At 33.4% G+C, this 13908-nt stretch overlaps 1 protein-coding gene across 1 annotated transcript; it reads left to right on the top strand.

Annotated features, from left to right (window-relative positions):
- The first annotated feature begins 7413 nt into the window (after window positions 1–7413).
- LOC113769744 (salicylic acid-binding protein 2-like) lies at window positions 7414–9647 on the top strand. Its single transcript, XM_027314120.1, has 3 exons — window positions 7414–7833; window positions 8300–8416; window positions 9330–9647. The coding sequence occupies exons 1-3, from the start codon at window positions 7414–7416 to the stop codon at window positions 9645–9647; spliced, it is 855 nt and encodes a 284-aa protein (XP_027169921.1).
- The last annotated feature ends 4261 nt before the right edge of the window (window positions 9648–13908 follow it).

Below are 13908 nucleotides of genomic sequence, written 5' to 3'. Positions count from 1 at the left end.
ATTATTTTTGCAGAGAAAAAGGAGGGGAGAGGGGGAGAAAAACACCATCAAAATGTAGATCTAAAGCTAGAAATCCTTCATTTTCTTAGTCTAGATTAGATTAGTATAAGATTAGTTTAGAATTAGTGGATTGTTCTTCAATTCTTGTATTAGCTCAACAAGGAAGCAAAGGGAGATGAAATTGGAGAAGTTGAGCTCTAGTGACGAAGGTTTGATCTCGCCTAACACTTTAACTCTTGTATTTGATTTCTTTGTTAGTTTTAATACAAGATTGGATTGTATTTTTATTTGCTTTATGTTTTGTTAAAGTTTTTTGCCTTGGATTGGATGAACTTGCTATGATTTGTTTGTCAGATTTGCTTAGGAGGTTGATGCTATCACTTTGAGTAGTTATTTAGCACTTTTATTCTTACAATCATGATTAACTAGGCATTAGTTGTGATTACTTGAAGATATTGGATTATCAATGAAAGTTGTAATTCAATGTTAATTCAAGGAAGTGCTAAACTTTTGAAATACACTCACGAAAGTAGAGGTGCACCTTTGTGATTTGTTTTACAGTAATTTCATAAAAGTTCATGAACTTGTAACTAATTTCATAACCACGAGAGTGGGAATAGATTAGTTATAGGTATAGTTGATTCACTACGAAAGTAAGTTTTACAAAGATAAGGAAATTACGCCATAACTAACTGAGGTTGTAGTGTTCAATTACCCAAGTAATATTGCTAGCAAAGAGTGGTTAGGAATTCCATTCCCTAGGAGTAGCATACTGTTGATTTTCTCCGTTTTTATTATATATTTGTAGTTTACATTTACTTTCTCGTATTAGTGAGAGTCTAAATAATAAAGGAGTTCAAATAGCATCGATAATTGATCACTCTTCTCTGTGGGATTGACCCGTAATATTCTATATTCAAACATGACCTATATATTTGTAGTTTTGTGTGGGGTATTTAGGAATTTACAAATTTAAAATTTGAGACAGAGATTATTTTTATGTACACACCCCACAGCTATCAACATCTTATACTGAATGGGTCGTATTTCCATTTAAACAATAATACATGACTTTAGCGTTTTAGCCCAAATGGTGAATGACTTTGCTTTTCATTATGCTTTGATATCTTATATTATATAAGAATGAGATTTGGTTAAAAGGGGGCTTTTGAATTTCAACCATATGGATGGGGCATTTTGGGAAAGTGGGATTATTTGGAGTGAAAGTTGAGATTTGGGTACAAGATTGGGTAGTGTTGCCTTTGTTGTTGTTTCGTAAATGCCCTCACATGATTTTCAGCTTATGGGCATTTTGGATATGTGCATTTACTTTAATCATCTTTTCAGCAGTGGGTACAAGTAATGTGAGCCTTAGTTTTATTGTGTTGCCTTAAATGCCCATTAAAAGCCTTAAAAATGCTTGAGCAGGAGGAGGTTTTATTAGTTATTGTCGAAGTGCTTTTTAATGTCTGAGCAATCAGTTTCAGCTGCTTTTTAATCAGCTGTTTCAGCTGATTAAGTAGAAATAAGCATTAGTTACACTATAAAGAATTGATTTGATTATGGGTTGTGCATTGACATTATTATAAATGCGGTATTTCAATACAACATGAAATGGAAGAATTGAAAGAATCACCCACTAATCCATTTTCCTTCCTCATTCTTCAATTTTTTCCTACATGCCACGCCTATCTTCTTCCTCTTTTAAGGTCTCCCACTTTCATAAGCCACATCCAATACTTTCACTTTAATTCCTTGCTTACAGGTAATGCTTTATAAAGCTAACAAATGATCAAATACTTGTAATTTCGCCAAGGTCCATATTCATACCAAAATTCAGGTAACCATTATACTATACGCTTAGTTCACTTCAATTGTAAATTCCATAGTTCCAAACTATAGTAGCACATACTATATAATAACCAAAATTATACATATTATTGCAAGACGTTTTTGTATACCTTTCGGATCAGTCTTTGTTAGATCCTCCTTTCCTCTTGTTGAATTTTGTTCCATTTTTAACTCTTCAGTTTTCAATAATCTTCCTTTCTTTTCTGTTGTAATGACAAGTCATGATTAATCCTTTGCTTCATGAACTCCCAACCATCTTGCTCGCCACTTGCCCTTTCAATATTTTTCAATCCATGCACAAAAGTTTAATAACTTGTCTTTTCCATTTTTGTATTCTTTATAATCACCTATAAAGCTCGTAAAACAAAATTCAGGTGTCTTCAAAAAAAAAAAAAAAAAATGAGCTAGAACTTGCACCAGTTGTCGACGATACAACTTCAAACTCCCACTTAGACCACTGTTATTAAAGTGATAAAAAAACACACACCACGATTCTGAAAAATGGAAGTTGCTGTAAAAAATTAGTGTTCACCAATGCTCAGGTAATCAATTCTCAAATTCCTTTCAACATTCTTTCTTCACTTTTATTATAACAATCTACTTTTGTTAAACAATATTTTTACGCATTACATCTCCAAATTTGTAGAGAAAAAATTGAAGCAACCACTTATGACATGACAAAGACATAATTTTTCAAAAATTCTTTTGAACTGCACAGAAAATTCTACATCTCCAATGCCAAAGGCTTCTTCACTATCATAAACTAATGATTCCATCTTCTTATATTATATACTTTCAGTTTTCCAAATTTTCTCATCCTATGTGTAAAGCCAATTAAATTACAGAAAACTTAAAACAACAATTACTAACAATCTTCAACAATAGAATCCAAACTCCTGCGCATCGTGTGGGCTACCCCTCCAGTCTTGTGCATAAATTGGAGGCAATGTTTTAAAAGGTGGAGGTGCTGGGTGAAATGTATGGGGAAAATTAGGAATATGGTAAAATGAACATTGAAAATTCACAAGTGGTTTGCAAAATTAGGAATTAAATATTCCTAAACAATTGGTTACTATTCATTGGAGGGTCTGTCTAACGAGTGCCTATAGAGCATGCGTTAAAATATATTTCATGTGTCGTATTTTTTAAAATGTAAGATTAATTGGAGAAAGTAATAAATACAATGGAGGATAGGTAAGAGTGAATAGTAAATATATATAATGCAAGGGAGGATAATAATTGTTAGTATCTGTACAAATATGATAGATTAAGTAAATGTTATGTGTGTCAACAAGAATGGGCACCGGCTAGAAAAATCCTTCATATATATAAACAATTGTATCTTTATGCCACATTAGAAGTACACTCTCTTCTATTCATTTGCATCTACCGAACAAAATGTAGAAACAATGGTAGAGGTGGGAGGTAGACAGCCACTTCGGCTATTTGACTAAATGGTGGCTTTCCAGCCATCTCTCAAGCAAAAATGATTTCATATTAATCATCTAGGGCAAAAAATTTGGATGGCCCTCAAACTTCACAACCTTTACCCAGACTAGCCGGTTAAGTAGCCAGTAAGAGCAACAAATGCAATGTGCAAACCAAATTTTAAGCGATTTTTTATCTGCACAATCACAAATTGTTGAACAAAACCCTAAGAAATAAAAATCTAGGCTCTTCTAATCTTCCTTATGTATTTTTTCAGGAAAAAAAAAGAGTAACTTTGAATAAGCGCCATCATTCAATGTAAGGGAGGTGGAGGAGGAGAATTCTACAAATGCAACCGAGAAAGTTTATATCCTTCAAAGGATAACTAAGGTTTCAAAGAGGCAATTTGATGGGGCAATTGTCACTACTCAGTCCTCTCTAAGCACAAAAAAAGCTCTTGCTTCACAAAATCTCTCTCACACATTTTCACAAACACATAAAACCCACCATGACTAGAACCAAGCAAACGGACACAAATCAACAAATTCTTTGTAGCCATCGATGGCTGGCTCTCCACCAATTCTTCTTCCATCTTTGACAAGAAAACGTAGAACATCCATACTCCTGTTTCAAGCGCCCTAGATATAATTTTCAGTCACTTTGGAGTTTCAGTCCATTGATAACTAAGTAATGCACAATCTGCCGACATATAGCCTAACAGACTAGATCTAACTATGCAAGACTGTTTTAGACAATGGTCGATGATGGTATGTAGGGCTGTCAACGGGCCGGGTCCGGGCCGGAATTCATTATTCCGGACCCGGACCCGAATTACTGTGCCGGATCCGGATCCGACCCGTTTACCCGACGGGTCTTTTATTCTATGTTCCGGATCCGGATCCGGCGGGTCCCGGATCCGGATCCGGGTCTATCCGAACAAATTTACCAAAATTTATAATTTCTAATAAAAATGAGAAAAAAATATATTTGTAAACTAATTTCTACCTAATGCAAAGAAAAAACCAAATAAGAAAAGAAATCAAATTAACTTTATTAAAATACATCACCCTAATCAAATTATATTTATAAATATATATATTTTAAATTATTAATTCATTTATATCCGGATCCGGGTCTAATACGGGTCGGAATACTATATTCCGTATCCGACCCGTTTTTTTGTTTGACAAAACGGATCCGGATCCGGATCCGGGAAACGGAATTAAATCCCTACCCATACCCACAATAATTTCACGGATCCGGTCCGGATCCGGGTCTAGACCCGACCCGTTGACAGGCCTAATGGTATGGCCACCAAGCCGTTGATAGGTTTGAAAGCCTGATTTTTGGTTTCGGCCAAATATCATTTATTTTAGACATGTTAAAAAAAGAAATTAGATTGTGAGGGGTGTTCACCAATATATTGGTTGGGCGAGAAAAAAGCATGGCTGAGAAAAGAACTGAAGGAGGGAGAGGGTGGATGGACCTGGTGATAGAATTTGGTCTGTGAATTACTTGACCTGTAAAGAAATCATTTTCTAAAAGAAAAAGGGGTCATGGATCGGGTTTGTGGCTGCTTGGACAAAAAGCCCTTGAAATTTGGCCTGTGCATGGCATTTGCTGCTCATACTAGCTGTTTAACCAACTAATCCGGGTGAAAAGGTGTGAAACTTAACCACCTTTTATGAGTTGGGGGGAGGGGGGGTAAAATTAGACGCTTAATTGTTGGAGGGTTAAAAATTGCTCAAACTAAATAGTTTGAGGGCCATTTAGATTTTTTGCCCAATTATCTACTTACTGAGTCAAAAATTTTGGCATAAATTGTATGAGATTTGGACAAAATTTGAAGGTGGATTATATTAATTATGCCACCTTTAGGTCTTTCCATCAATTGGTGTCTCTTTGGCCACATCGCCTAGATAAAATAGTAGCTTTGCGACCTACTATTTTGGCTGAACAGTGGTTTTGCATCTATTTTTGTAGGTTGCAGTGGTGGCAGTGCCACCTTAGTCTCCACCAGATTGGCGGATCTCCGGCAATCTTCGTACAAAAATGATGATAGATTTGTAATTAACTGACTAAGTCGAACATTTTGGTGTAAATGCTGAATTTAGATATGTTTTGCAAGTTTATAATGGTGGTTGGGTGGGTCGCAATTCGGGTCTTCACCCAATTGACAGCTCTCTACCCATTTTCATGAAAATTTGATGTTAGATTCGTGATCTAATATCTTAATCAAATATTTTGGTATAAATTTTGTTAAATTTTTATTTTATTGGTAGTGCTGTCATCGTTTCTTGTCAAAATAACCGTATTTCGCCCCATTTTAGATAAAATTGATATCGGCAAGTTGCAATTGACTTTTGAGTTGTCAAATTATTAGGGGCGTTGGTTATTCGTTTTGGCACAAACACTCCAATCATTTACAATTAATAAAAAGTGGACAATTCCCCAAAATGAATTTTAAAAAGCTTAAATCTTGCTTTTGAATTTCCAAACTTTTCATTCCTATATTCATAATTCTCCCAATCGTTTTTTGTATCTTAGTGCAACGAAAGTTTCAAATTTTGTCTTAATTAAATAATTAGATAGTGGAATATTCCATTAAAATTAACTAAGAATTTAGGGATTCAATTAGTATGTGAAATTCTACTTTGGAATGGGTAAAATTGAAAAGAAACAAAGTTACTACGACAAGTTATAATAAGAAAGTAAATAATGTACGTTTGAAAAAAAAATCAAGTGTAATGGTTTAGCGGAAAAATATTTTTTGAGCAATAAAACACTTGTCAAACCTTGTGTACCAATAATAAGAAAGCAAATGTAACCTTTTACTTTGACTTTCCCTCTCTTCTCTACATCCTGTCTTCCCCCAATTGCCAAATATAGGGTTTAAATCTTAAATGTGACAACAAAAAAAACTTTGAAACCCCTCCCGCAACCCTTAGTGCAACCCCAATCAATGTATATAAAAAGTTATAGGGATAAGATCATAGACGCATAAAGAAATAAAAAATGCACAAAAATTAAATCTGATACGAGAGGAAAGAGCTGTTCTTAAGTTCTTAAATTATTTATGTTTGAAGTAAAAAAGGTTATTCTCTAGGTACATATGACGACTAAGATGAGGATTATCCTGTTTATTTATTTCTCTTTCATCAATTTGCCTCGGTGATTGTTCATTATTTCCTCTCTTTCGCTTTCCTTCAAAAAAAAAAAAAAAAAAAAGAGGGAGGCCGTGGACGCAGCCCTATCATGTGAAGTTGAAGTGGAAGTATCATCTACGTTATTACATCTCTATACTATATTATACGTCCTAAGTGCGACCCGCTGCTCAATGGAGTAGTTTATTAACTCGGCCCCACCCCACATTCTCTCTGCGTTCCGCTCCAATAAACATCCGGTTTTCAAATTTGGGGTCATGCTTCCAACCGACATAAAATATTTCTGTCTTTATATGGAAATGGGGCAGCTTTCTTTATATGGAAATGGGGCAGGGATAGTTGCAGATAACGACAATACCCAAAGGTTGACGGCAATAATTTAATCCAAAAACTATGTAGGGTTCAAAATTTTTGGGTTCCAATACAACATGGTCGCAAGGCTGAAACTCGCAAGGCTGAAACTTAAAGGAGTTGACGGAGCATCTTATATTTTGATTTTAACATCATACGTGATATTTACAAAATGTTATTCTATTTTACACGTTATTGAAAATGAATTACAATTTGAATAAATGAGATTATAATACGTGTGTCGTGAACAAAACCGGTCCAAACGGTTTGTCTGACAACAATTGGAGCCGTGGTCCTCTCAGTAACTTGTCAGCTTTCTTCGTACTTAAATAGCTCTTTGCTGGTGTATAATTTATGCTGTTGTGCGTACTCTTCGTTCACTCTATCAATGCAACGGCTGCGCGAATGAAATGCCCTAGAAACGGCGTATATTCTGCTAAACTAAGTTCGTACAAGATATACTACTAAACTAAGTTCGTAGCAACCTGCATATTAAACTATAGCAGCCAGCATATTGACCAAACTTATCGCGTACTGATCTAGCTCACAAGATCTTTTCTCAACCTCTCAAGACTAGTATATAAGTACACGAATAAGACACCTCAAAAAGGAAACAAAAATGGCTGCTTTCAATAGATTTCTAGTTGGCATTGTCATAGTATTCTTGGCTTATTCTCCCTCTTCCTCTGCATTACACTTTCTGTTGATTCATGGTAGCGGTCATGGGGCATGGTGTTGGTATAAGTTGGCGACTTTGCTGGAGCAAAAGGGCCACAATGTCACGGCTTTGGATTTAGCCTATTCTGGGAGAAATCAAGTGCCACTCGAAAGAGTGCACACCTTTGATGAATACCATAAACCTCTATCCGAATACATGAAGTCTTTATCTCCTGAGGATAAGGTAGTCCTCGTTGGCCACAGCTATGGTGGTTATGGTGTTTCCTGGGTCATGGAAAGGTTTCCAGAAAAGGTTCTTGGTGGCGTTTTTGCTTCAGCCTTCATGGTGGGGCCTAACTTTACACTAGAGGACACTAACAAGGTATTTGTTTATTATATAGGTCATCGTTAAAGCTAATTGATTTTAGGCTTGATTTAGATTGAAAAATTTGATGAAAAAGTTAAAATTCACCCGAATCAGTCGCTCAAGTTATTTGAATTTTTTAAGAGACATTTTTGCTTTTAATTAACTAATTACACTAATAAATGTGAAACACAAGAATATTTGATAATTTTTAAAGTCAAATATCTTTTACAAAATCTAAACAATGATTGAAACTTGAGAAAAATTCAAATTCTTCTTCAAATCTCTCGTTCCAAATGGTGGAATTCTTTATTCAGAATTTTCTTTCATCAAACTGCAAACATATTTGTGTTTCTATGAGTTATTATTTCTATTGTTTGTCGCTGCCTCGTGCTATTTTTTGCATTAGCTTCATATGATCTCCAACAGTCACCCGCATTTCAATTCTCGTTTTTGACTACTATTGTTTTGTGCTTTGCTCTAGCTGCTTCCACGGCCAGATCAACTAGATGACAGTTTCGTTATTGGAGATCCTATAAGAATTGTGCTCATTGGGCCCCACTTTGCAGCAACCCTGCTCTACCAGAATTCTCCGCCAGAGGTAACTAAGTCAATATTCAACCATACATGATGGAACTAATATGGCAATCTTTGACGTTGCATTCAAGGATAGGAAGTGAAAATAATCTTTTTATCCAATGAAAATGCTAAACTTTATAAGGGGAAAGGAAAAGGGGATGTCAAGAGAGTTGTATAGGAAAAATAATTATCCAAATAGGAAAAAAAAAAAAGCAAAGTCATAAAAAAAGAAAGTGTTAGTGTGTTACACATTCGACGTCTGGTTAATTAGATGTACTTTTTGGAATGAGAAGTCAAGAAAAGGAATCCATCTAAGAAGTCAACTAGCATATTAAGGAACTTTACGACAAAGTCATTTATGGAATCTCATTTCCTTTTGTAGCCTTATTATATAAATTTCACAATTTCAAAACATAAAGTTCAGATAAATAAGTTATTTTAAAACAACTATTTACCTTTGAGAAAATAATGAGTTATAATATTTCTAACTTTTATTCCTCGTTGGTTTATTAGACAAGGAAAGTAGTTATCATACAAGGGAAAATGTGTGGATTGAAGCTATTGGTTATTGTACAAAAGAAGAAGCTATTCGTTATTAGTTACAGCTTGTGCTAAAGCAAACAGAAACGAAAATAGGATCATGCTCTAAAGAAGTCATATCATCACGTTCTAATTGGCTTTAAATTTTTTAATAGTCAAAAGCTCCTTCAAGCATTTTTCCTTTGACTTCTTTATGAAACTTGAAGGAATTGGATATATATATGTAGTTATGCTAAGAAATTTGCATGTATGTGCTTGTGAAAATACTTTCTGCTTAACATTACTTTTTATTTTAAGAATCTGCACTAAATATGTACGGTTTGGTCTATGGGCACCTTTGAGGTCAATTTTATATTTTCCTTCCACTGCAATTTAATGTCTAATAATTTCAACAGGATCTGAAACTTGCAAATTATTCTTTAAGATTAACTCAGTTCTTCTATGGAGATGTGGTAAATAGACAAATTCGGGTTACAAAAGAGAGGTATGGATCAGTTCCTCGAGCCTATGTTATTGACTTGGAGGATAAGCTAATTACTCCTGAAGCGCAAAGGCTTATGATAGCGAGGACTCCTCCACAAGTGGTGAGGCAAATCCGAGGGGCAGACCATATGGTTCAGTTTTCTAAACCTCGAGAATTTGCCAACAATTTGATTGAAATAGGTGGGTTGTTTGAGTCGTTTGATCAGGAAGGCAAACCATATGCTCTCTAAATCTCAAGAATTTGCCAACAGCTTGCTTGAAATAGCTGAGTTGCTTGGTGTCCTTATATATATATATTTTTTTTTGTCGAAACGATAAGTGATTTTATATCATGAAATAAACTATACAATTCAAGCAAAGGCTTGATAACTAAATACAACTAGTGCACTATGGCACTAAGGAATCACAAATTCCTCATCTTGAATGATATTCAACGCATAAGCGCTAATCCTGTTAGTTAAATGATTATTATCTCCATCAACTAGACAAAAAGAGCACATTCGAAACAAGGCCTTCAAATTGAGAATATCCTCTAGCAGTGTTGTGACGCGCATGTCCAGCGTTTTGGCACTCTGAATTAGATGAAAGAGTCGCTTGTTGTCCAACTGCACCTGAATATTCTCGAACTGGTATACAGCAGCTTTACTAAGCAGTAATTTGACAGCTTGTAATTGATCAATGAGAAGATTCCCGGAACTTCTCTCATGTAGCGCCCACCCTTGAGCCTGGTGTTGAAAATTCCCAGTGCATATGATCCCAATTCCGAGTTGAGAAGTGACCTTTCGCTCCTGTATTGCTAATCTCAGTGTCACTGAATTATGGCCTTGCTCTTGTAGCTGCACTTGTGACTGCCTAGTTCTTGTTTCTTCTGTACTCCGTGTTGATGGTATTTCATTAGCTTCCTTAAATAAGTGCTGGACACCAATTCCGAGCTTGGTGTCCTTATATACTTGGTCGATTTGTGCTGTATTATTGTTTAGTGTGTACCACACATTGTATTGATGTGAAATAAGTGCATAAACCTTGTATTGGTAATTGTCTTGCTCAGTCTTGTTGGAGGGTAGGTATATAGGTATATATCCCCTCCGAATTTCAAATTTATTAATAAAACATAGGGCTGACATCTCTCTCTCTATGGAGTTTGCAAAAAAAAAAAAAATGGCTTGCTCAGTCATATTCGAGATTATTAACTTAATTATGTTGTGTGTCAAAATGAAGATATTAATCCAATTAAGCTTTTGCAATTCGAGTACGTACATTTTAATGTTTCCACAGAATATTTACAGGGTCATTGTTCTATTCCACTCGGGCATAACTTTTATTTCATGTCACTCATTCAACTCCTAATAGTGTGAACTTTTGGTCCCATGAAGATTGGATATTAGCACATCTATCACGCGTCAATGTGTTATAGACAATTAAATACAGTAGGTTGCGTATGAATTAAGTATTTTATGGGTATTTTTGACGAATTTACTTTGTATATTAAAAACTTTCAATCTAGATGTCTTTTGGGTGTATTTTTAAGGATATTAACTTTCATTCTAGATGTATTAGGTATTATCATTTCTATATGTTTTATTGAAAGAGAAGATTAGTCTTAATACAGCACTGTAATTACTTAATATCTCCTTTATTTTTACTAATCACGAGTAAAAGACTTTGTAACTAAGTATCACAAAAAGTATGCGTACAACGTGCAACGCATGTTCTCTTATGCAAGTTATTTAAAGTGTAGGACAAAAGGAGCAAGTTAACAAAAATCCAACTTGAAGGTTTGAAATTTTTTTTTTTTTTTTTTTGGATTTGTTGGTACAAGATCTTCTAAGACGGAGGTTGCGATGGCCTTGAAAGTTTTATTGATTGAAACAATATTGAAAGAAAAGGCAAGAAATTGTAGTTTGCTCTTTTTTTTTCATTTGTTTGATGAATATTTTAGGGTGAAATTACATTCATGTCTTCGTCATTTTGGTTTTCAATACTTAATTACCATATTGAAAGCACGTGTTTCCCACACTCCAAACACACTGACGGGGTTTTGGATTCCGTCAATTATTTTACTTAATTAGAACAGATTTCACAATTTGTGGATTTAAATGTCCTATTTTAAAGTTTAAAAACTAAAATAAGATTCCACATATTGTTTAAAAGGACAAAGTAGAATTAACCCTCATGTTGCAACAAATCAAGTGGTCCCTTCGGTGACATCTCTCACCAAAAGATGACCGAAATATGAAACCACTCCATTTATGGGTAAGGTCGTACTACACAAGTTTTTTGCCCTTTCTTTTTATGGAATGCTTGAACGATTGAAAGATAAGAGGTGTACACATCCGATAATAATTAGAATGGCCCATTGTTTTCTTATGAGACGCTTGTACGACTGAAACGTAAGAGGTGTGCTTATTTAACCATGGGTGGTCCCTTCGGTTAGCATATTCTTTAGACTTGATCTAGAGGTAAGCAAATTCGGTAAGTACTGAATTTGTACTCGATTTTAAATTGAATTTGGTAATTTAAAATCATATATTTAGGAATTTAATACAAAAGCGATATTTATCAAATCCATCGAATTCTAATGTGGTATAAAATAGGTAATAAAATTATTAATTTGATAACAACCGATTTCGAATTTAAATTTGGTAAAACGAAACAGGTACCGTATTATCACATTCGAATACCAAATTAGTTTATAAAATTATATAATATATAGGTAAATGCTATTAATAATAGCTAGTATATAGTATTATCATGTACTTATAATAACAATAATATATAATGATGTATAATATACCATTTTAGTATTTGTTATATGATTATAATAATACGAATATATAACAATACATAACATAACTATAATATTTTTCCTTTTATACATGACTAGAATTAGATAATAATTAATAAGTATAGGTATAATACTAAATATTAAATATTAAACAATAAACATAATTAGTAATTAGAATTTAGATATTGGTAGTTTGGTACATCATTCATGTTTGAATTATTGAATATTTGAATGCGTAACTTGTAACTTGCAAGTATTAGTGTGCTCTAAAATTACATTACATATTTAACATGTAAATTTATATTCTCTATTCACTAATCTTAAGGCTTTAAGCATAGACAAGACAACTAAATAGTCTAAGTGAATACATATGAATTGCATGTTGACATATTAGTGCATTGGCTTTCATCATTAAAGCAATTAAGTCATTTGCAAATTTTCCAAAAAAAAAAAAGCTATATGAGAAATAAGAATAAATGTAAGTGTAATGCATTACATAATTTGTAATTTATAAGTGAATAAGCGATATTGTGTATACAACTACACAATAACATAGGTAAGTAAGTAAGTTGCATTTTGACTTTAAATAAATTATAAGTTTGTAACTTAGTCACTTATCACTAATTATTGTAAATTATAAATTTGTAACTAATATCACTTATCACAAATCATTGTAATTTGTAAGTTTGCAACTAATGTTACTTATTAATCATTGTCAATTATAAGTTTGTAAATTATCACTAATCATTATACAGTCTAAATTGCATTCTGGTTTAAATTAATCTCTTTTTATTTGTTCCTTAAATCATTGATCAAGGATTCAAGATATAACTAAGTATAGGTGATCAAATGAATACTAATTAATTTTTCAACTAGCTAGAGCAGGACTAATGTGTTAAATTATGAATAAATTTGGGGAGCAAATCAAGAATAAAATTTTACTATTGAGGAGTATAATGAATGTACAAAATTTAGAGCCCCAATTCACAAATTAAAAATTACAAAAATCACTCATGTTATCAAAAAGTGACAGGTTGTCAAGTCTGTACAATAATAAACACTTGTTCAATTAAAGTATAAATTTTGTATACAGTGATAAGTATGGTCGAATCCATAGGAACTAGGGAAATTCGTTTCTCCTCAAGTTCAAAGTATGGAGGGATTTTTATAAAAATATGAATAACTAAACAAATCAAATAAAAAGGCCTAACTAATAATTTACTAAAAATGAAACAATAATAAATAAACTCCAGCCAAGAAATAATTTCGAAAATGGTTCACTCAATTGATCATGGATGCAATAATAATTTCATTCACTCACTAATAAATAAGTTATAATTGTCAAACAAGCGATGACAATCAACTTCTCCTTATTGTATCGGTGATCAAGGTACGATCGTTAATCACTTCCCTAATCAAGAAGTAACTCTAGGTACGACCGTAGAGTTTAATTTTTCAATTGTCTTAAGAATTAGAAAAGTCTGTTCTAACCAAATAACATGCTAAGAAGGGTTATTTTAAATTAGCTCATACGTTCCTTTGATACAAACTCAATCATGCCAGTCACCACTAATTTAAAGCAATTAAACAATTACGGATTTAGCTACCCTAACTGGTTTTAGATTATTAGATTAATTAAATATCGGGCACCCTTGATATTCAAACAAAATAATAATCATAAAAAATTAAATCAAAGAACATACGAA

The sequence above is a fragment of the Coffea eugenioides genome, chromosome 1, assembly GCF_003713205.1.
Source record: "Coffea eugenioides isolate CCC68of chromosome 1, Ceug_1.0, whole genome shotgun sequence".
Lineage (NCBI taxonomy): Eukaryota > Viridiplantae > Streptophyta > Magnoliopsida > Gentianales > Rubiaceae > Coffea > Coffea eugenioides.
The sequence above is the reverse complement of the archived record's forward strand: the minus strand, read 5'-3'. Positions and strand labels throughout refer to the sequence as shown.

What these genes read in the sequence shown, in the direction of transcription:
- LOC113769744 (XM_027314120.1), top strand. Translation starts at nt 7,414, where the DNA reads ATGGCTGCTTTCAATAGATTTCTAGTTGGCATTGTCATAGTATTCTTG. An exon ending in CACTAGAGGACACTAACAAG is followed by an intron (nt 7,834 to 8,299) that starts GTATTTGTTTAT and finishes GCTTTGCTCTAG; the next exon opens with CTGCTTCCACGGCCAGATCA. An exon ending in ACCAGAATTCTCCGCCAGAG is followed by an intron (nt 8,417 to 9,329) that starts GTAACTAAGTCA and finishes TAATTTCAACAG; the next exon opens with GATCTGAAACTTGCAAATTA.